Here is a 22,889-nt window from a genome sequence, read left to right as displayed (position 1 = left end):
TTAGTGAGCACATGGCGCCAAATATCGCTTCCTGACCATTCTTGAATTTCTGCGACTCTATTCGAGACGAACGTGGCCAGAGTTGAAGGATGGGTTTTTAACCAATACAGTATAATTTCGGATTCGGACCAGAAGTATACATTTTCAACTTCAAAGTTCATCATTGGTTTAATTCGTAACCACATATTTGCCATCAAATGTGCTGCTGATAGCTCCAATCTCGGAAGAGACATTGTTTTCAGCGGTGCTACTTTGGATTTAGCTGTTAAAAGCCGACAAGAAACTCCACTGGAGTCCAAAGCACGAACATAAAAGCAGCAGCCATAGGCTCGCATCGAGGCATCTGAGAACCCATGAATTTGGATCCTCGAGGAAGTGGTCGTATTTACGAACCTTGGGATTTGAATCGTATCTAACTTCGAAAGGTTAAATTTGAAATCTTCCCATGCTGTACTCAAACGCATAGGAATCGATTCATCCCAGTCAAATTTATTAATCCAAAGTTCTTGCAAGAGCATTTTGGCTTTGGTGATTATAGGGCACAAGAGACCGAGGGGATCAAATAACCTTGACGAAATTGACAAAATGTGTCTTATTGTAGCCTTCATATCTTGAAAGCCTCCCTCAATATAAAATTTGAAAACATCATTTCTTGGAGCCCAATGAATTCCTAATGCTCTTGCAGTTTCAGAATCTGAGTGCAATCATTTTTCACTGCAACTTGTTTCATTAAAGTCAGGATGATTTGAGAACCATTTGGTCAGTTTGAATCCTGCAGAACTTAGAATGGTAGTCACTTGGTCACGAATTGTGATCAGACTACTCAAATCAGCAGCACCAGTCAATAAATCATCAACATAAAAATCGTTGCGAACAACTTCAGCCCCAATTGGCAAAGTCTCTTTGGACAAATCGCTTAAATGGCTAAGACAACGTATTGCCAGAAATGGCGCAGAAGATGTGCCATAAGTGACCGTCTTCAATTTGAAAATTTGTAACGGATCACTATCGTTTTGTCTCCAAAGGATTAAGTGAAAATCGCTATCTTTCTCGTCAAGTAAAACTTGACGGTACATTTTCTCAATGTCTGCAGCAATTACATATTTATGTAGACGGAAACGGAGCAGAGTGGAGTACAACTCTTCTTGAATATTTGGACCAACCATCAAGAGATCGTTGAGCGAAACATGTGAAGATGTCTTGCTCGAAGCATCAAAAACGACGCGAAGTTTAGTAGTTGTACTTTGCGGTCGAAAAACACATTGATGAGGAATGAAATAATGTGACGTATTAGGAATTTTATTATTTGTCATTTCCATGTGACCTAAGTCAAGATACTCTTTCATAAAGGAATTGTACATTTCTTTAGATGTGTCGTCATGAGAAAGTCTCCTTTCCAAAGAGAGAAACCTCCTTTTTGCAGTTTCAAATGACGAACCTAAACGTTTCACGTCTTCCTTGAAAGGTAAAGCCACTTGAAAGCGTCCTGACGGTAAACGTCGCACATATTTTTGGAAATGTTCCTCACATTTATTTTGCTCATCAGACCAAATCTTTAATGAATTATTTGGAATCTCTTCCAACTCCCAGAATTTTCTAACAATTGCATCAATCGTTTCACTATTCCCTATTGAACTATTTAAATGGCATGTAGTAGAAGTGGACCCCTTTGACTCATCGTATTTTCCAGCTACGATCCAGCCAAGCAAAGTTTTTTGTAAAACTGGAAGACTCGGATTTGGTTTGATTTGGCCTACACAAAGAAGTTCGAAGAAAACTTCAGCACCAATTAACAAATCAACTCTCCGAGGTTCATTAAAACTAGGGTCAGCCAGTTCAATATTTTTAGGAATGTTCCAATCAGAAATTGATATTCTTTTATCGGGTTGAATATTTGTTATGGAACTCAACACCCAGAACTTAGAAGAAAATTGGGTTTGATTGAGTCTCGACATTATAGACAGTTGGACACTATTCTTTGAAAATGAAGATGTTTCAGCAATGCCACTTAAATTTAATCTGCCACCTTCTCGTTTTACTTTAAGCCTCTGTACCAGGTCCTCAGTAATCAAATTAGGTTCAGAACCGGAATCCAAAAGAGCTCTAGCCATAATAAATTTCCCAGAACTACTTCTTACTTGAACTAGTGCTGTGGCCAAAATTACGCCTTCACTCGACGCCGAATGGTTGACCGAAGCACTGGAAGTAGATGGCTGCTCTTGATACAGATTTGAATTTGGATTATCAGAAGCATATCGATGCAGTAAGAAATGGTGTGCACCACTGCATACTCTACACTTCACTCCTGAATTGCATTTGGCCACAGTATGACCTTTTTTCAAACAATTAATGCAAGCAGGAACGGCTTTAATAGACTCAAATCGTTGGAGAACTGGTACAGCAGTAAAAGACGTACAATTTGTTACGTTATGCTGCAAAGATCTACAGAAAATACACTTTTCGGGAGATTGTTTCTGTTTAGAAACCCAAAGTGAAGTCTTAAAATCCCTTTTAGGCTGATTATCGAACTTAGGTTTGTTAAGTTTTGGTCTTGCACCAGAAGATTCTTCAGCAGAAATGTGCTGATATCTTTTATTTAAAGCAGCCTCGCAATCAGACCATAACGGGAGCTTTTCGAAGTCAAGCTGTTCTTCCCATTTGGATTTAGTGATTGGATCAACCTTTGACATAACTAAATGGATCAATATGGCATTCGTAATCTTTTTGTCATCACCAATTGACAACAATGAATCGTATATGGCAGAAACAGTATCGATCATCCTTCGCAAATCAGAAGCCGAAGTTTTGGTGATCTCAGGAAGATCGAAAAGCTTAGCAATATTATCAAAAAATATCAAGCAATCATTATCATAAACCTTCTTTAAGCTGGCTAATGCTTTGAGGTAATTTTCTTCAGAAATCTGAAAAGCTTTTACAGTACCAAGAGCTTCGTCGGATAAGCATGATATCAAATGGTTGAATTTTTCTATGTCTGTCAATGTCGGATCTGTGTGAACTAAATTTTCGAAAAGACTTATGAAATTCTTATATTCGGAATATTTTCCGCTGAATTTTGGCAATTTCATGTTTGGCAATCTAGATTGATGCGATTGAGCACAAAAAGAAGTCTCAGGCATACTACTCCTCCTATTTTTAGATAAAACTCCTAAAAATAGGGACTTTGCCGATACACATAAGTCTTCCAATTGACCACGATCATCATTATCGGGATCTAGAATATCTAGTTCGGATTGCAAATGCATTGCCTCATCAATATATTTGTTTAAAATGTCTAATCGACATTCTAATTCAAATGAATTGAAGGATATTTTCTTTTCTCGGAAAGAAGTCTTAATTCTTTCAATATTTTTTATTATTTTTTCCTGTTGTTGCTTCAAATTGGCTATTTCCGTATCAGGATTACTTTGGTGTTTCTTACCACCAGCCATTTTGATATATATCAATAAGTTTAAAGGAGACTTAAGCAACAGGACAACTCTACACACTTTTATATTTATTAGTGGTAGGTAATATGTTATAGTCTATTAAGAAATAAACTCTCGCTTTTTCGATGAAAATATAAATTGTCAGCTCTAAATAGTATACTAATACTATCTCAATTAATTAAATTTAATTGGACAATTGAAAACACAAAAATTTCAGTAAATTAGAAATTTTGTCAAATCCTGTAGTCTAATGCACCCTTAAGTATTTTGTGTATATCGATAACACCGATAACACAATTGATCAAATTGAATAACCGAATATGGGTACTCAATTACTCACAAAGTATGTGGCACTAATGAAGTTCAATATCAAAACAAAGAAATATGGAATTTTAGTGAAATGCAACAAATTAAATTGTAAATTAAATAATTTGTCAAAAATAAACCAAAAATTAATGAAAAATGTTTATGATTAATTAACTTCACTCGCGTAATATTAATATCAATAGTTATCGCGGATTAGTGTGGTGCAACAACAAAAAACAGGTGGAATGGCTGACAAGCAAAGCGGAATAAGAAAAGAAAAACAAACTTAATATATAAACGATAATTAAGTTTGTGTTATTTTGACGCGAATAAATATTACCAAAGTGGTTCACAAAATGTATATATCGAATAAATAAGCGTAAAGTGATAATTTGTGTGAAGTGTAACAAAATTACAGAAAATTTTGAGTAAATTACCAATTCCCTAAACCTGAACAATTTACAGGTTGGGATTCACACAAATTATTACAACGCTTTTACCTGTGAATCAGAATCACTCTCCTGATTATGTTTGCTCTTGCATAGACGGCAATCAAGAACCGGGGCATTGATAATGTCTGGAACACAGCAACAATAGAGGAGTTGACCACAGGAATGTTTTGGAAATATTTAACAAAAAAAGTTTTTATTGTTCTTCTTCTTTCTTTTGCAGAAAATTAGCAAATTCTGTTTGTAATATCTTAACAAACACCACCGACACTTAATAATCCCGGGTTTCGGCACCAAAATGTTCCACTTTGATTTAAGGGAAGTATAATTAATTACAAAATCAATTTATTTATAATTTTTAATAATATTTTTATTTATTTCTTTTAGGATTTCCTGGACGGTTTTAGGCGAGAAGAGAAGAACGCTTGTAGTTGGCGGGTAAGTTACAACACAACTAAACTTTTTATTTCAATTCATTTTCTAACTCTCTTTTCATATTTTCTTACAGCTAACTTCATTATCACTTACATACTATTCATATACTAAAATTTACATCTATGGAAAATTCATTAGGTTAAGTTTAGATAAATGAAAATAAATTGAGCAAAATGAAAAAAAAAATAAGAAACAATATTAAAATAGCATAATAACAATAATAAAATTATGAAAACAAAATTAAAAGAAAAGAAAAAAGGCAAACAAAATTTAATTGAAATAAAAATTAAATAAAACGTTACTGCTCCAACAGGGTGGGAAAGGAGGTTTGTAATGAGGATTTTTGCTGGGGGGCATTATACCCAGCAGAAAATGGGTACATATTTCTGCATTCAAGCCAACAGTGTCAGAAGAGCAGATATTATCTTTCGCCCAAAACCGTCTTAAAATTGGGCAAGAACATTTATTGTGCCGGAAGCTTGGGAAGAAGGATGCTAATATGGAAACCTCGTCGTGGTATAAATGCTCTAAAAGTCAATTTACCGAATAATAATTCTATGCTGGACCAATTATGTGTTAATATTGTTGGTCAAATGTCGTTAATCGTAATGGTTTCATATATACCACCTGACGTTTTTATATAATATATGATGAACATGTACAGAACATAACCTTACTCATGAACAATTCAGCCAAAGTGAGTTTGCAGTTTTGGGTGATTTTAACTTGGGTAAGCCAATCTGGAGTGACTTGGCCAATAAAGAATATTTATAACCCATGAATGTTAATTCTGAAATCAAAATCAATGTTATTGATAGCCTACATTGCTCTAAAATAAGACAGATTAAAATCTTAAATTCATTAAATCGCATTTTGGATTTAATTTTCTTAAGTGATAATTTAAAGCTAAAACTTCGTGTTTGCAATTTTTCTTTTTGTGTTGCTAATATGCATCATCTTGCTTAAGAACTTGATTAAAATTTTTACTGTTTCCAAAGATTAACAACAAAAAATCTATGTTTTTGACTTTGTAAATCGTAATTTTGATTCGATAAATAATTCTGTTGAATCATATGATTGGGCCAATTGTTTATCTAGCTTATCAGTTTCAGAAAGTTACACGAAATTTGTTAGTGTAATTAGCTCTTTGGTTAATTTGTGCGTGCATACAATCGTAGTTGGGAAGCTTGGTCCGTTCAGCCAAGAAGGAAGAAGGGTTGGAAGACCAAAGAAAACCTGGAGACGTTTCACAGAAGCCGAAATGAGATCCATCGGATTGACCTGGGATCAACTTAGATATATAGCTCCAAACCGAGTGAGATGGAAAACGGCTGTTGTTAGCGCCCTATGCTCCAGTGGTAATGAATATAAACATCCCTGGCACACTCCTGGCTTCAACAATCTAAAAAATCTGAGAAATAAATTTCATCGTTTATACAGGAAATATAATGATGAACAAAGTTTCAATACAACAATATTCGCGAGAATTCACTGTCCTTAATAAGTTCTTATATAAACAATATATTATCAGTGTTCAAGAAAAAATTAAAGACAATCCTATGTTTTTTGACAATATGTTCAACTGAAAAAAACAACTAGAGATTATCCATCTGCAATGTGCTTCAATGACATTGTTGTGCATGAAGCTTCAGTAGTACGATTCTCTAACTCATTCTTTGAGTTACCGACAATTGTCGGTAAAATTAGAATGCTTATAATTTCGGTAATTACCGATGTTTTTCGGTAAGTTAGCGACGAAAGAAAAGCAGTCGTAAAGTTCTACCGATAGCAAGAGTATTGTCAACTTTTATTTGAACTTTTCATTCATAATTTTGCGTTTTAATTTTACCGATTTTATTCGTAATTTGTTTGCTACTTCCTTGAAATCAAATTTCGTTAACAATATCGAAATTTCCCAAACGAGATTTTTGGATCTTGTTGAGTCGTGCCTTGATTTTGGCTATTTTCAAGTAGATCCTAAAGAAATTATAGAATCTATCGATTGTTTAAAGAGTTCAAATAAAATTGACCTTGATGGATTATCTGCTTTTCTTTTTAAGCAGTTATCTACATAAATTTCTGTCCCCTTGGCCTTTATTTTTAATGCGTCATTAATAGAAGTATATATGTCAAGTGTCAGAAATTTTAGATCTTGGGGTGTATTATGACTCGAAATTAAATTTTAATGGTCATATTGCATCATTCCTAAAGCGCATGTCCTTCTTGCTTTCATTAAGCGACAATGTATTGATTTTGTCGATCCTTATGTTCGTAAGCTGATATACACTACACTTGTTAGGCCTAAGTAAGAGTATGCTCTGATTGTTTGGAATCATACATCAATTACTCAAATTAGTCGCATAGAAAAGCTCCAAAAGAAATTTATAAAATTCGCTCTTTTTTCTCTAAACTTTATAAAACCTGTGCCATCCTATGAATCACGTTGCACTTTAATTCATTTACCGTTGTTATACAATCGTAGATGCTTACAAACTATTATGGTTCTATTTAAACTTATTAACGGATCTATAGACTGTCTACATCTTTCAGAACTAATATGTTTTAATGTGCCTAATCGTTCTTTAAAGAATACTGGGTACTTTTATATACCTTTTCATAGAACTATGTTAGCTATGAATGGACCAATATCAAAAGTCCTTAGAGAATTTAACAGAATTAATATGCGATTTAATTTCGAATTGTTAGAAAATATGTATTATAAGAAACATATCTTCAACAGACTAAGTAAATAAAATAAAATATTTAAAATAAATCCACAACGAAAAAAGACTCTGCCCCAAACTACAAACACACTGGGAAGGCCCCTACAAGGTAGTCACGAAAAAAATTACGTCGTGTATCGCATAAAGAGGAGCGACAGCCCTAGGTCTAGAACGGTTGGCCCACTATGGAACGAGAACTGTGTCTAGTCAGGAGGAACAGGCTTAAGCGGCAGACAGTGTTACCAATGCCCATACCATCGAGAGGGAACTGTGTGTTCGGGACAAACAGGCTTAAGCGGAATGCAGTGTTACGAATTTAACTGTTATGTTTACGTCAATTTAGTTTAAATTCCGTAAATTTTAATATTTGAATTGTAATGTAGAATTCTCTTCATCATTCTAGTTATTACTTTACATGTTATTGGTGTTTGTTTCTATTTGTTTTGTCATAATCATGCCATTATCGTTTAGGTCGCCATCAGACCATCTGCTTTTCCACATGTGTGGCATCAGCTGTTCTGTATATTAGTATACACAAAGGGACAACACACATGTGAAAAAGCAGATGGTCTTGTTTGCTATTTCTTGTATTTGTTTTTGTTGTACTCTCTTGTATGATAGTCCACTACGTCACTGCTGTCTTCTGTGTATGTATCCCGTATCTGTGTGGGTTGTTGTTCGCCTAGTGCGAGTGTGCGTCTGTGTGTTCGTTGTTAGTTGGTTTCTCGAGGTTGCCAGATGCTCTAGATACTTCCAAATGAAAAAAAACCCGGGATATAAAAACCAGAAGATTGGCAAACAATGAGTAGTCGTGTTTTAAAAGTTGAACTGAACAGATCGGTTAAAGAAGAAATAATGGAAAGCTTTGTGTTTAGTAAATAAAGTCGTTTCCGCATAAGTGTAATAAAGTAAATAAAACGTTGTAGAAACGTAATCTGAAACGAACACTGTTTTATTTGTTACAAATCGTATCGGAGAAGAAAATATCGTCTACACGGAAGTTAGTTAAATCTAATTCCGTAACATTATGTATACCCAAAGTGGCAACACATATGTAAAAAAACATATCGTGAAAAGTAGCCACTAAGCTTTCAATCGCGGTGCTATTCGTATGGTATTTAATCTAGAACAGGAGATATTGCAATCTGAACAATATACAACATTAATTTTTGGTCTGTTCCAGCACTGCAAGAATCTGCTCTATTTAGGAATCAAGTGGATTTAAAATAAATCGAGATAATACACTAAACATGGTATAAGTGTTTAGTCTAAACCAAGATTAATACTATGTGTGTTCCTTTACTTACAATATGTACAAATTGTTACTGGATGTTGTTCATTTACTCTACAGTACCGTGCAAATTACCTTAGTCGATTACAAGAAGTTACTGGACAAATTTGTACAAATTATTGAGTACACGAACAGACCTACTATCAGGTATGTGATACTCATCTGACTTTTGAGCAATGGAATTGACTGTTGAAATCGAGAAGATTTCGCAAATGTAAACGTAGTATAAGAAGCATATCTGTCATATAAATGACGCAAAACGATTTACAGTTGCACTTAACACAGGTGTTTTGGGAGTTTACGTCATTTATTTGACAGTTATTGTATGGAATTGACAACATAAATGATGCATGTTTTATAAAACATGTTAAATGTAAAACGCGTTTAAATTTCAAAAACACCTGCATTAAATGCATGTGTAAAATGCATTTTACAGTTTAAACCATGGTAGAATAAAGAAGGTAGAACAGGTTAGAAAAAAACCATAGAAAATCAACCCTACACGAATGCCCGCTTTCTTTCAAAATTGCCAATGGTGACCAACTTAAATTTTTGTTTATGTTTGTTTCATAAATATTCAATTTTCAAATTTATTAAAATGTTTAAAAAAATAAATAGATCGTTACAGAAAAACAAATATTTTTAATTCGGATCTGCTAAAAACGTTACTGCTACAGAAGTTGTTGCTGTAGTGGCAATGCAAATATGTTCGCTCGGGTATTATTTCAGTTATCTGGTTCCGCTTCTTCTGTATTTAAACCCAAAAATTCGGCAACATGGACTGGTTGCGTCCATAAAGAATCATGAGACAGGTGAGGTGGGTCTGGACTGCTAAACAAATGAAAGTGATGGTGTTTGAGTATTTGTACTTTGAACATTTCCACACTTTAAACAAAAACGAAAAATAGCCACATTTGAAATTAAAACTTTTATGTCAGAAAATATGTCCTATATAAACACATTTTTCCGTAAAATAAATATCAGTTACTTTTATGAATAAAAGCGACAACATCAGTTTTCATTTTCAAACGAATAAGGGTTGGAAATTATTGGCAGAAATATTGAACATTTGATATTGCCGATTCGTGAGCATTCAATTCACGGCTCAACAGAAAAGTTCTTTGTGCCGAAATATGTCGTATAATTTAAGAAGTGGTCCAGCCGGACAAATTCCCCCTTCCTGTGATAATCATGATATTGCTAATGCTCAATAGGCCGACGAGTTAAGTACCACGATGTTAAATGCAGGAGAAACCATGTCAGCATCTGCGGAAAATGATCAGCTATGTGCAATCTTGGCTGGAATTAATTACCTAACCAGAGCTATCGCTGAAAGTCGCAGTGATATCGATATTTCCAGCACCAGCAGAAATCCGCAAATCACGCATTACCCCAATCGAATGGTATTAACAATGGCAATGACCATGAACGAGTCCCATTGGAGTAAAACACAACAGTCAACCGTCCACTATTGATGCCTGTAAGTTCTGAACATCCGAGCGCCACATCTCTAGGAAATATGACGTCCTACAATGTCCAAAAAATTTACGATTTACCTACTTTTTCGGGAAAACCTGAAGATTGGCCATTGTTCAGTGCGAATTTTAAGGAAACTACGGAAGCATTTAACTACAGCAATCGTCATAATTTAATGCGTCTGCAAAAATAACTAGTCGATTATAACAGTTTCTTCGATGCTCATCCACCCAAATAACGTGCCAAATATAATGCAAGAATTGGAATTTCGATTTGGCCGTCCCGAATTGTTAATACGATCTCAGTTAAACATGATTCGACAAATTCCGGTGATCACCATGAAGCGTATGGACCAAATAGTGAACTTTTCTACTAAAGTAAGAAATGTAGAAGCATTTTTGAGGAATTGGTGTCTAAGCTTCCAATAGATAAGCAGTATGAATGGGCTAGATCGAGTATGTCAATAAAGCCGTATCCCACAATATCCGATTTCTCAAAATGGCTGGGAGAACTAGCCAGCGTTGTTAGTATCATGTCTCTGAATGCATGCGTAAGTACACAAGGGCGTCCTGTCATGCTTATTGAGGACAAAGATAAGAAAGAAACACCGAAATGCTATGTATGCCAAGAACAACATCCTATATACAAATGCAAAAAATTTCTGGATGAACTCACAGTCAATGCGCGATGGGAGAAGGTAAAGGAGTTAAAGCTCTGTTTTTGCTGCCTTAAAAAAGGACTTGGTTCACTAACGTGCCGATCCAAAAAGCCGTGTGGAATAAGTAAATGCAAGCGTCCACACCACAAATTACTTCACGAGGACAATATGGTTCCAGCTTCGTCAATAGAACCGTCACAGCCTCTTCTCAATTGCAGAAGTGAGGCAAAGGCAAGTAATCTATTTAAAATTATTCCAATTAAGATATCTGGTCCTTCTGGTTTTTTGAAGATTTATGCCTTGTTTGACGAAGGGTCGTTAATATCCTTGTTGGATGAAGAAATCGCCAAGCAGCTGGGTCTAAAAGGTCGCCAATCCACACTTACTCTTCAATGGTATGGGGACAATGTAGTCTCAGAGAAGTCTTACATAGTGAACTGTGAAATCGAAGGCCTGTGTGAACCCAATCTTTATACATCAACTACAACATATGAAAGATCAGTAACAACATGACAATAGATTTTCCTTCTTCTCAAACATTTCCTAAAGTACTTCTATAACGTTATTCACAAACATCAAAACATTGTGTTTGCCTAAAAACATCCAAAGATTTAGTTGGTACTGTCTGTTCACTCTCTGCTGAGGTGAAAGAGCTCAATTTTTTTAAATCATTTGTAAACGAGAGCACCGAGCGAGCTGGAATTTTTACTCATTTTGTCCGAGATAATACTTTTCCTCATAATCTCACCTTTATATCTGTCATTAATGTGCCGTGTGTTTCTCTAGGAGCAACAATGGTTTCGAGCAATGAACGTAGCAAAAAGAATAATAGTGAAAACAAACAATCAATTGTCACGAATGTCGAAGTGTTATCCAATGCAGGTCAATCTAATGGTGTTGTTGTAAATGCACCTACTGCTCTTTCTTCGTCCGTTAGTGATGTTAACAATAACAACATATTCAATGCAGATGATGATATTACTTGTCTATCCACTTTAGAAAGTCTCTCAGGAGCAATATTCTCTCATGCTTTATCTGAAAATACGGAGTATAGAGATATATCTAGTAACCCAGCAAACGTTTATAATGGGGTAAATGTATCAAAGAAAATAAACAGGCGAAAAAGGTAAATGTCGTTGGTCAAAACAAGAATAATGATCTGGGCGTTATACCCAGCAGAAAATGTATTTAAACCCAAAAATTCGGCAACATGGACTGGTTGCGTCCATAAAGAATCATGAGACAGGTGAGGTGGGTCTGGACAGCTAAACAAATGAAAGTGATGGTGTTTGAGTATTTGTACTTTGAACATTTCCACACTTTAAACAAAAACGAAAAATAGCCACATTTGAAATTAAAACTTTTATGTCAGAAAATATGTCCTATATAAACACATTTTTCCGTAAAATAAATATCAGTTACTTTTATGAATAAAAGCGACAACATCAGTTTTCATTTTCAAACGAATAAGGGTTGGAAATTATTGGCAGAAATATTGAACATTTGATATTGCCGATTCGTGAGCATTCAATTCACGGCTCAACAGAAAAGTTCTTTGTGCCGAAATATGTCGTATAATTTAAGAAGTGGTCCAGCCGGACAAATTCCCCCTTCCTGTGATAATCATGATATTGCTAATGCTCAATAGGCCGACGAGTTAAGTACCACGATGTTAAATGCAGGAGAAACCATGTCAGCATCTGCGGAAAATGATCAGCTATGTGCAATCTTGGCTGGAATTAATTACCTAACCAGAGCTATCGCTGAAAGTCGCAGTGATATCGATATTTCCAGCACCAGCAGAAATCCGCAAATCACGCATTACCCCAATCGAATGGTATTAACAATGGCAATGACCATGAACGAGTCCCATTGGAGTAAAACACAACAGTCAACCGTCCACTATTGATGCCTGTAAGTTCTGAACATCCGAGCGCCACATCTCTAGGAAATATGACGTCCTACAATGTCCAAAAAATTTACGATTTACCTACTTTTTCGGGAAAACCTGAAGATTGGCCATTGTTCAGTGCGAATTTTAAGGAAACTACGGAAGCATTTAACTACAGCAATCGTCATAATTTAATGCGTCTGCAAAAATAACTAGTCGATTATAACAGTTTCTTCGATGCTCATCCACCCAAATAACGTGCCAAATATAATGCAAGAATTGGAATTTCGATTTGGCCGTCCCGAATTGTTAATACGATCTCAGTTAAACATGATTCGACAAATTCCGGTGATCACCATGAAGCGTATGGACCAAATAGTGAACTTTTCTACTAAAGTAAGAAATGTAGAAGCATTTTTGAGGAATTGGTGTCTAAGCTTCCAATAGATAAGCAGTATGAATGGGCTAGATCGAGTATGTCAATAAAGCCGTATCCCACAATATCCGATTTCTCAAAATGGCTGGGAGAACTAGCCAGCGTTGTTAGTATCATGTCTCTGAATGCATGCGTAAGTACACAAGGGCGTCCTGTCATGCTTATTGAGGACAAAGATAAGAAAGAAACACCGAAATGCTATGTATGCCAAGAACAACATCCTATATACAAATGCAAAAAATTTCTGGATGAACTCACAGTCAATGCGCGATGGGAGAAGGTAAAGGAGTTAAAGCTCTGTTTTTGCTGCCTTAAAAAAGGACTTGGTTCACTAACGTGCCGATCCAAAAAGCCGTGTGGAATAAGTAAATGCAAGCGTCCACACCACAAATTACTTCACGAGGACAATATGGTTCCAGCTTCGTCAATAGAACCGTCACAGCCTCTTCTCAATTGCAGAAGTGAGGCAAAGGCAAGTAATCTATTTAAAATTATTCCAATTAAGATATCTGGTCCTTCTGGTTTTTTGAAGATTTATGCCTTGTTTGACGAAGGGTCGTTAATATCCTTGTTGGATGAAGAAATCGCCAAGCAGCTGGGTCTAAAAGGTCGCCAATCCACACTTACTCTTCAATGGTATGGGGACAATGTAGTCTCAGAGAAGTCTTACATAGTGAACTGTGAAATCGAAGGCCTGTGTGAACCCAATCTTTATACATCAACTACAACATATGAAAGATCAGTAACAACATGACAATAGATTTTCCTTCTTCTCAAACATTTCCTAAAGTACTTCTATTACGTTATTCACAAACATCAAAACATTGTGTTTACCTAAAAACATCCAAAGATTTAGTTGGTACTGTCTGTTCACTCTCTGCTGAGGTGAAAGAGCTCAATTTTTTTAAATCATTTGTAAACGAGAGCACCGAGCGAGCTGGAATTTCTACTCATTTTGTCCGAGATAATACTTTTCCTCATAATCTCACCTTTATATCTGTCATTAATGTGCCGTGTGTTTCTCTAGGAGCAACAATGGTTTCGAGCAATGAACGTAGCAAAAAGAATAATAGTGAAAACAAACAATCAATTGTCACGAATGTCGAAGTGTTATCCAATGCAGGTCAATCTAATGGTGTTGTTGTAAATGCACCTACTGCTCTTTCTTCGTCCGTTAGTGATGTTAACAATAACAACATATTCAATGCAGATGATGATATTACTTGTCTATCCACTTTAGAAAGTCTCTCAGGTGCAATATTCTCTCATGCTTTATCTGAAAATACGGAGTATAGAGATATATCTAGTAACCCAGCAAACGTTTATAATGGGGTAAATGTATCAAAGAAAATAAACAGGCGAAAAAGGTAAATGTCGTTGGTCAAAACAAGAATAATGATCTGGGCGTTATACCCAGCAGAAAATGGGTACATACTTCTGCATTCAAGCCAACAGTGTCAGAAGAGCAGATATTATCTTTCGCCCAAAACCGTCTTAAAATTGGGCAAGAACATTTATTGTGCCGGAAGCTTGTGAAGAAGGAAGCTAATATGGAAACCTTGACCAAAATAAGTTTTAAACTTGGTGTCTCAGATCAGTTTTATAATGTTTAACTTAATCCGGATATTTGGCCAACCATCGAAGACAAATAACAGCACAACAAATGTAACCCTTGAGCCAACATGACATAAATTAAGATTCTATTTTCAAAATGTTCGTGGCCTAAGGACAATGTTATAATTTTAGTCGAGATGTGGTTGAAGGACTCCTCCGATGGTGCATTTTTCGATTCTCGATTATTTCAAGTGTTCCGGAAAGATAAAGATTTTGTTGGTATGGGCTGTTCACGAGGTGGTGGAGTAATAATATAGTAAGAGTAAATAATTGCTATTCGTCGTGGTATAAATGCTCTAAAAGTCAATTTACCGAATAATAATTCTATGCTGGACCAATTATGTGTTAATATTGTTGGTCAAATGTCGTTAATCGTAATGTTTTCATATATACCACCTGACGTTCTTATATAATATATGATGAACATGTACAGAACATAACCTTACTCATGAACAATTCAGCCAAAGTGAGTTTGCAGTTTTGGGTGATTTTAACTTGGGTAACCCAATCTGGAGTGACTTGGCCAATAAAGAATATTTATAACCCATGAATGTTAATTCTGAAATCAAAATCAATGTTATTGATAGCCTACATTGCTCTAAAATAAGACAGATTAAAATCTTAAATTCATTAAATCGCATTTTGGATTTAATTTTCTTAAGTGATAATTTAAAGCTAAAACTTCGTGTTTGCAATTTTTCTTTTTGTGTTGCTAATATGCATCATCTTGCTTAAGAACTTGATTAAAATTTTTACTGTTTCCAAAGATTAACAACAAAAAATCTATGTTTTTGACTTTGTAAATCGTAATTTTGATTCGATAAATAATTCTGTTGAATCATATGATTGGGCCAATTGTTTATCTAGCTTATCAGTTTCAGAAAGTTACACGAAATTTGTTAGTGTAATTAGCTCTTTGGTTAATTTGTGCGTGCATACAATCGTAGTTGGGAAGCTTGGTCCGTTCAGCCAAGAAGGAAGAAGGGTTGGAAGACCAAAGAAAACCTGGAGACGTTTCACAGAAGCCGAAATGAGATCCATCGGATTGACCTGGGATCAACTTAGATATATAGCTCCAAACCGAGTGAGATGGAAAACGGCTGTTGTTAGCGCCCTATGCTCCAGTGGTAATGAATATAAACATCCCTGGCACACTCCTGGCTTCAACAATCTAAAAAATCTGAGAAATAAATTTCATCGTTTATACAGGAAATATAATGATGAACAAAGTTTCAATACAACAATATTCGCGAGAATTCACTGTCCTTAATAAGTTCTTATATAAACAATATATTATCAGTGTTCAAGAAAAAATTAAAGACAATCCTATGTTTTTTGACAATATGTTCAACTGAAAAAAACAACTAGAGATTATCCATCTGCAATGTGCTTCAATGACATTGTTGTGCATGAAGCTTCAGTAGTACGATTCTCTAACTCATTCTTTGAGTTACCGACAATTGTCGGTAAAATTAGAATGCTTATAATTTCGGTAATTACCGATGTTTTTCGGTAAGTTAGCGACGAAAGAAAAGCAGTCGTAAAGTTCTACCGATAGCAAGAGTATTGTCAACTTTTATTTGAACTTTTCATTCATAATTTTGCGTTTTAATTTTACCGATTTTATTCGTAATTTTTTGCTACTTCCTTGAAATCAAATTTCGTTAACAATATCGAAATTTCCCAAACGAGATTTTTGGATCTTGTTGAGTCGTGCCTTGATTTTGGCTATTTTCAAGTAGATCCTAAAGAAATTATAGAATCTATCGATTGTCTAAAGAGTTCAAATAAAATTGACCTTGATGGATTATCTGCTTTTCTTTTTAAGCAGTTATCTACATAAATTTCTGTCCCCTTGGCCTTTATTTTTAATGCGTCATTAATAGAAGTATATATGTCAAGTGTCAGAAATTTTAGATCTTGGGGTGTATTATGACTCGAAATTAAATTTTAATGGTCATATTGCATCATTCCTAAAGCGCATGTCCTTCTTGCTTTCATTAAGCGACAATGTATTGATTTTGTCGATCCTTATGTTCGTAAGCTGATATACACTACACTTGTTAGGCCTAAGTTAGAGTATGCTCTGATTGTTTGGAATCATACATCAATTACTCAAATTAGTCGCATAGAAAAGCTCCAAAAGAAATTTATAAAATTCGCTCTTTTTTCTCTAAACTTTATAAAACCTGTGCCATCCTATGAATCACGTTGCACTTTAATTCATTTACCGTTGTTATACAATCGTAGATGCTTACAAACTATTATGGTTCTATTTAAACTTATTAACGGATCTATAGACTGTCTACATCTTTCAGAACTAATATGTTTTAATGTGCCTAATCGTTCTTTAAAGAATACTGGGTACTTTTATATACCTTTTCATAGAACTATGTTAGCTATGAATGGACCAATATCAAAAGTCCTTAGAGAATTTAACAGAATTAATATGCGATTTAATTTCGAATTGTTAGAAAATATGTATTATAAGAAACATATCTTCAACAGACTAAGTAAATAAAATAAAATATTTAAAATAAATCCACAACGAAAAAAGACACTGCCCCAAACTACAAACACACTGGGAAGGCCCCTACAAGGTAGTCACGAAAAAAATTACGTCGTGTATCGCATAAAGAGGAGTGACAGCCCTAGGTCTAGAACGGTTGGCCCACTATGGAACGAGAACTGTGTCTAGTCAGGAGGAACAGGCTTAAGCGGCAGACAGTGTTACCAATGCCCATACCATCGAGAGGGAACTGTGTGTTCGGGACAAACAGGCTTAAGCGGAATGCAGTGTTACGAATTTAACTGTTATGTTTACGTCAATTTAGTTTAAATTCCGTAAATTTTAATATTTGAATTGTAATGTAGAATTCTCTTCATCATTCTAGTTATTACTTTACATGTTATTGGTGTTTGTTTCTATTTGTTTTGTCATAATCATGCCATTATCGTTTAGGCCGCCATCAGACCATCTGCTTTTCCACATGTGTGGCATCAGCTGTTCTGTATATTAGTATACACAAAGGGACAACACACATGTGAAAAAGCAGATGGTCTTGTTTGCTATTTCTTGTATTTGTTTTTGTTGTACTTTTTTGTATGATAGTCCACTACGTCACTGCTGTCTTCTGTGTATGTATCCCGTATCTGTGTGGGTTGTTGTTCGCCTAGTGCGAGTGTGCGTCTGTGTGTTCGTTGTTAGTTGGTTTCTCGAGGTTGCCAGATGCTCTAGATACTTCCAAATGAAAAAAAAACCCGGGATATAAAAACCAGAAGATTGGCAAACAATGAGTAGTCGTGTTTTAAAAGTTGAACTGAACAGATCGGTTAAAGAAGAAATAATGGAAAGCTTTGTGTTTAGTAAATAAAGTCGTTTCCGAATAAGTGTAATAAAGTAAATAAAACGTTGTAGAAACGTAATCTGAAACGAACACTGTTTAATTTGTTACAAATCGTATCGGAGAAGAAAATATCGTCTACACGGAAGTTAGTTAAATCTAATTCCGTAACATTATGTATACCCAAAGTGGCAACACATATGTAAAAAAACATATCGTGAAAAGTAGCCACTAAGCTTTCAATCGCAGTGCTATTCGTATGGTATTTAATCTAGAACAGGAGATATTGCAATCTGAACAATATACAACATTAATTTTTGGTCTGTTCCAGCACTGCAAGAATCTGCTCTATTTAGGAATCAAGTGGATTTAAAATAAATCGAGATAATACACTAAACATGGTATAAGTGTTTAGTCTAAACCAAGATTAATACTATGTGTGTTCCTTTACTTACAATATGTACAAATTGTTACTGGATGTTGTTCATTTACTCTACAGTACCGTGCAAATTACCTTAGTCGATTACAAGAAGTTACTGGACAAATTTGTACAAATTATTGAGTACACGAACAGACCTACTATCAGGTATGTGATACTCATCTGACTTTTGAGCAATGGAATTGACTGTTGAAATCGAGAAGATTTCGCAAATGTAAACGTAGTATAAGAAGCATATCTGTCATATAAATGACGCAAAACGATTTACAGTTGCACTTAACACAGGTGTTTTGGGAGTTTACGTCATTTATTTGACAGTTATTGTATGGAATTGACAACATAAATGATGCATGTTTTATAAAACATGTTAAATGTAAAACGCGTTTAAATTTCAAAAACACCTGCATTAAATGCATGTGTAAAATGCATTTTACAGTTTAAACCATGGTAGAATAAAGAAGGTAGAACAGGTTAGAAAAAAACCATAGAAAATCAACCCTACACGAATGCCCGCTTTCTTTCAAAATTGCCAATGGTGACCAACTTAAATTTTTGTTTATGTTTGTTTCATAAATATTCAATTTTCAAATTTATTAAAATGTTTAAAAAAATAAATAGATCGTTACAGAAAAACAAATATTTTTAATTCGGATCTGCTAAAAACGTTACTGCTACAGAAGTTGTTGCTGTAGTGGCAATGCAAATATGTTCGCTCGGGTATTATTTCAGTTATCTGGTTCCGCTTCTTCTGTATTTAAACCCAAAAATTCGGCAACATGGACTGGTTGCGTCCATAAAGAATCATGAGACAGGTGAGGTGGGTCTGGACAGCTAAACAAATGAAAGTGATGGTGTTTGAGTATTTGTACTTTGAACATTTCCACACTTTAAACAAAAACGAAAAATAGCCACATTTGAAATTAAAACTTTTATGTCAGAAAATATGTCCTATATAAACACATTTTTCCGTAAAATAAATATCAGTTACTTTTATGAATAAAAGCGACAACATCAGTTTTCATTTTCAAACGAATAAGGGTTGGAAATTATTGGCAGAAATATTGAACATTTGATATTGCCGATTCGTGAGCATTCAATTCACGGCTCAACAGAAAAGTTCTTTGTGCCGAAATATGTCGTATAATTTAAGAAGTGGTCCAGCCGGACAAATTCCCCCTTCCTGTGATAATCATGATATTGCTAATGCTCAATAGGCCGATGAGTTAAGTACCACGATGTTAAATGCAGGAGAAACCATGTCAGCATCTGCGGAAAATGATCAGCTATGTGCAATCTTGGCTGGAATTAATTACCTAACCAGAGCTATCGCTGAAAGTCGCAGTGATATCGATATTTCCAGCACCAGCAGAAATCCGCAAATCACGCATTACCCCAATCGAATGGTATTAACAATGGCAATGACCATGAACGAGTCCCATTGGAGTAAAACACAACAGTCAACCGTCCACTATTGATGCCTGTAAGTTCTGAACATCCGAGCGCCACATCTCTAGGAAATATGACGTCCTACAATGTCCAAAAAATTTACGATTTACCTACTTTTTCGGGAAAACCTGAAGATTGGCCATTGTTCAGTGCGAATTTTAAGGAAACTACAGAAGCATTTAACTACAGCAATCGTCATAATTTAATGCGTCTGCAAAAATAACTAGTCGATTATAACCGTTTCTTCGATGCTCATCCACCCAAATAACGTGCCAAATATAATGCAAGAATTGGAATTTCGATTTGGCCGTCCCGAATTGTTAATACGATCTCAGTTAAACATGATTCGACACATTCCGGTGATCACCATGAAGCGTATGGACCAAATAGTGAACTTTTCTACTAAAGTAAGAAATGTGGAAGCATTTTTGAGGAATTGGTGTCTAAGCTTCCAATAGATAAGCAGTATGAATGGGCTAGATCGAGTATGTCAATAAAGCCGTATCCCACAATATCCGATTTCTCAAAATGGCTGGGAGAACTAGCCAGCGTTGTTAGTATCATGTCTCTGAATGCATGCGTAAGTACACAAGGGCGTCCTGTCATGCTTATTGAGGACAAAGATAAGAAAGAAACACCGAAATGCTATGTATGCCAAGAACAACATCCTATATACAAATGCAAAAAATTTCTGGATGAACTCACAGTCAATGCGCGATGGGAGAAGGTAAAGGAGTTAAAGCTCTGTTTTTGCTGCCTTAAAAAAGGACTTGGTTCACTAACGTGCCGATCCAAAAAGCCGTGTGGAATAAGTAAATGCAAGCGTCCACACCACAAATTACTTCACGAGGACAATATGGTTCCAGCTTCGTTAATAGAACCGTCACAGCCTCTTCTCAATTGCAGAAGTGAGGCAAAGGCAAGTAATCTATTTAAAATTATTCCAATTAAGATATCTGGTCCTTCTGGTTTTTTGAAGATTTATGCCTTGTTTGACGAAGGGTCGTTAATATCCTTGTTGGATGAAGAAATCGCCAAGCAGCTGGGTCTAAAAGGTCGCCAATCCACACTTACTCTTCAATGGTATGGGGACAATGTAGTCTCAGAGAAGTCTTACATAGTGAACTGTGAAATCGAAGGCCTGTGTGAACCCAATCTTTATACATCAACTACAACATATGAAAGATCAGTAACAACATGACAATAGATTTTCCTTCTTCTCAAACATTTCCTAAAGTACTTCTATAACGTTATTCACAAACATCAAAACATTGTGTTTGCCTAAAAACATCCAAAGATTTAGTTGGTACTGTCTGTTCACTCTCTGCTGAGGTGAAAGAGCTCAATTTGTTTAAATCATTTGTAAACGAGAGCACCGAGCGAGCTGGAATTTCTACTCATTTTGTCCGAGATAATACTTTTCCTCATAATCTCACCTTTATATCTGTCATTAATGTGCCGTGTGTTTCTCTAGGAGCAACAATGGTTTCGAGCAATGAACGTAGCAAAAAGAATAATAGTGAAAACAAACAATCAATTGTCACGAATGTCGAAGTGTTATCCAATGCAGGTCAATCTAATGGTGTTGTTGTAAATGCACCTACTGCTCTTTCTTCGTCCGTTAGTGATGTTAACAATAACAACATATTCAATGCAGATGATGATATTACTTGTCTATCCACTTTAGAAAGTCTCTCAGGATCAATATTCTCTCATGCTTTATCTGAAAATACGGAGTATAGAGATATATCTAGTAACCCAGCAAACGTTTATAATGGGGTAAATGTATCAAAGAAAATAAACAGGCGAAAAAGGTAAATGTCGTTGGTCAAAACAAGAATAATGATCTGGGCGTTATACCCAGCAGAAAATGGGTACATACTTCTGCATTCAAGCCAACAGTGTCAGAAGAGCAGATATTATCTTTCGCCCAAAACCGTCTTAAAATTGGGCAAGAACATTTATTGTGCCGGAAGCTTGTGAAGAAGGAAGCTAATATGGAAACCTTGACCAAAATAAGTTTTAAACTTGGTGTCTCAGATCAGTTTTATAATGTTTAACTTAATCCGGATATTTGGCCAACCATCGAAGACAAATAACAGCACAACAAATGTAACCCTTGAGCCAACATGACATAAATTAAGATTCTATTTTCAAAATGTTCGTGGCCTAGGGACAATGTTATAATTTTAGTCGAGATGTGGTTGAAAGACTCCTCCGATGGTGCATTTTTCGATTCTCGATTATTTCAAGTGTTCCGGAAAGATAGAGATTTTGTTGGTATGGGCTGTTCACGAGGTGGTGGAGTAATAATATAGTAAGAGTAAATAATTGCTATTCGTCGTGGTATAAATGCTCTAAAAGTCAATTTACCGAATAATAATTCTATGCTGGACCAATTATGTGTTAATATTGTTGGTCAAATATCGTTAATCGTAATGTTTTCATATATACCACCTGACGTTCTTATATAATATATGATGAACATGTACAGAACATAACCTTACTCATGAACAATTCAGCCAAAGTGAGTTTGCAGTTTTGGGTGATTTTAACTTGGGTAACCCAATCTGGAGTGACTTGGCCAATAAAGAATATTTATAACCCATGAATGTTAATTCTGAAATCAAAATCAATGTTATTGATAGCCTACATTGCTCTAAAATAAGACAGATTAAAATCTTAAATTCATTAAATCGCATTTTGGATTTAATTTTCTTAAGTGATAATTTAAAGCTAAAACTTCGTGTTTGCAATTTTTCTTTTTGTGTTGCTAATATGCATCATCTTGCTTAAGAACTTGATTAAAATTTTTACTGTTTCCAAAGATTAACAACAAAAAATCTATGTTTTTGACTTTGTAAATCGTAATTTTGATTCGATAAATAATTCTGTTGAATCATATGATTGGGCCAATTGTTTATCTAGCTTATCA

The 22,889-nt window shown here is 35.2% G+C and overlaps 1 protein-coding gene and 1 long non-coding RNA gene across 2 annotated transcripts; one reads left to right on the top strand and one right to left on the bottom strand.

The window, feature by feature from the left end:
• Nucleotides 1-704: 704 nt before the first annotated feature.
• Nucleotides 705-1,361, bottom strand: LOC141398208 (uncharacterized). The gene has a single exon (XM_073975441.1). It carries the CDS (start codon nucleotides 1,359-1,361, stop codon nucleotides 705-707), a length of 657 nt encoding a protein of 218 aa, XP_073831542.1.
• A 2,343-nt stretch (nucleotides 1,362-3,704) lies between these two features.
• Nucleotides 3,705-16,861, top strand: LOC141399880 (uncharacterized). The gene is made up of 4 exons (XR_012412015.1): nucleotides 3,705-4,368; nucleotides 4,425-4,639; nucleotides 4,710-11,910; nucleotides 14,479-16,861. It is a non-coding gene; the product is annotated as an uncharacterized lncRNA (long non-coding RNA).
• Nucleotides 16,862-22,889: the final 6,028 nt, after the last annotated feature.

This window comes from Musca autumnalis, unplaced genomic scaffold (genome assembly GCF_047663935.1).
Source record: "Musca autumnalis isolate F117 unplaced genomic scaffold, ASM4766393v1 scaffold_3, whole genome shotgun sequence".
Classification (NCBI taxonomy): domain Eukaryota; kingdom Metazoa; phylum Arthropoda; class Insecta; order Diptera; family Muscidae; genus Musca; species Musca autumnalis.
The sequence above is the reverse complement of the archived record's forward strand: the minus strand, read 5'-3'. Positions and strand labels throughout refer to the sequence as shown.

What these genes read in the sequence shown, in the direction of transcription:
- LOC141398208 (XM_073975441.1), bottom strand. Translation starts at nt 1,361, where the DNA reads ATGTACAATTCCTTTATGAAAGAGTATCTTGACTTAGGTCACATGGAA.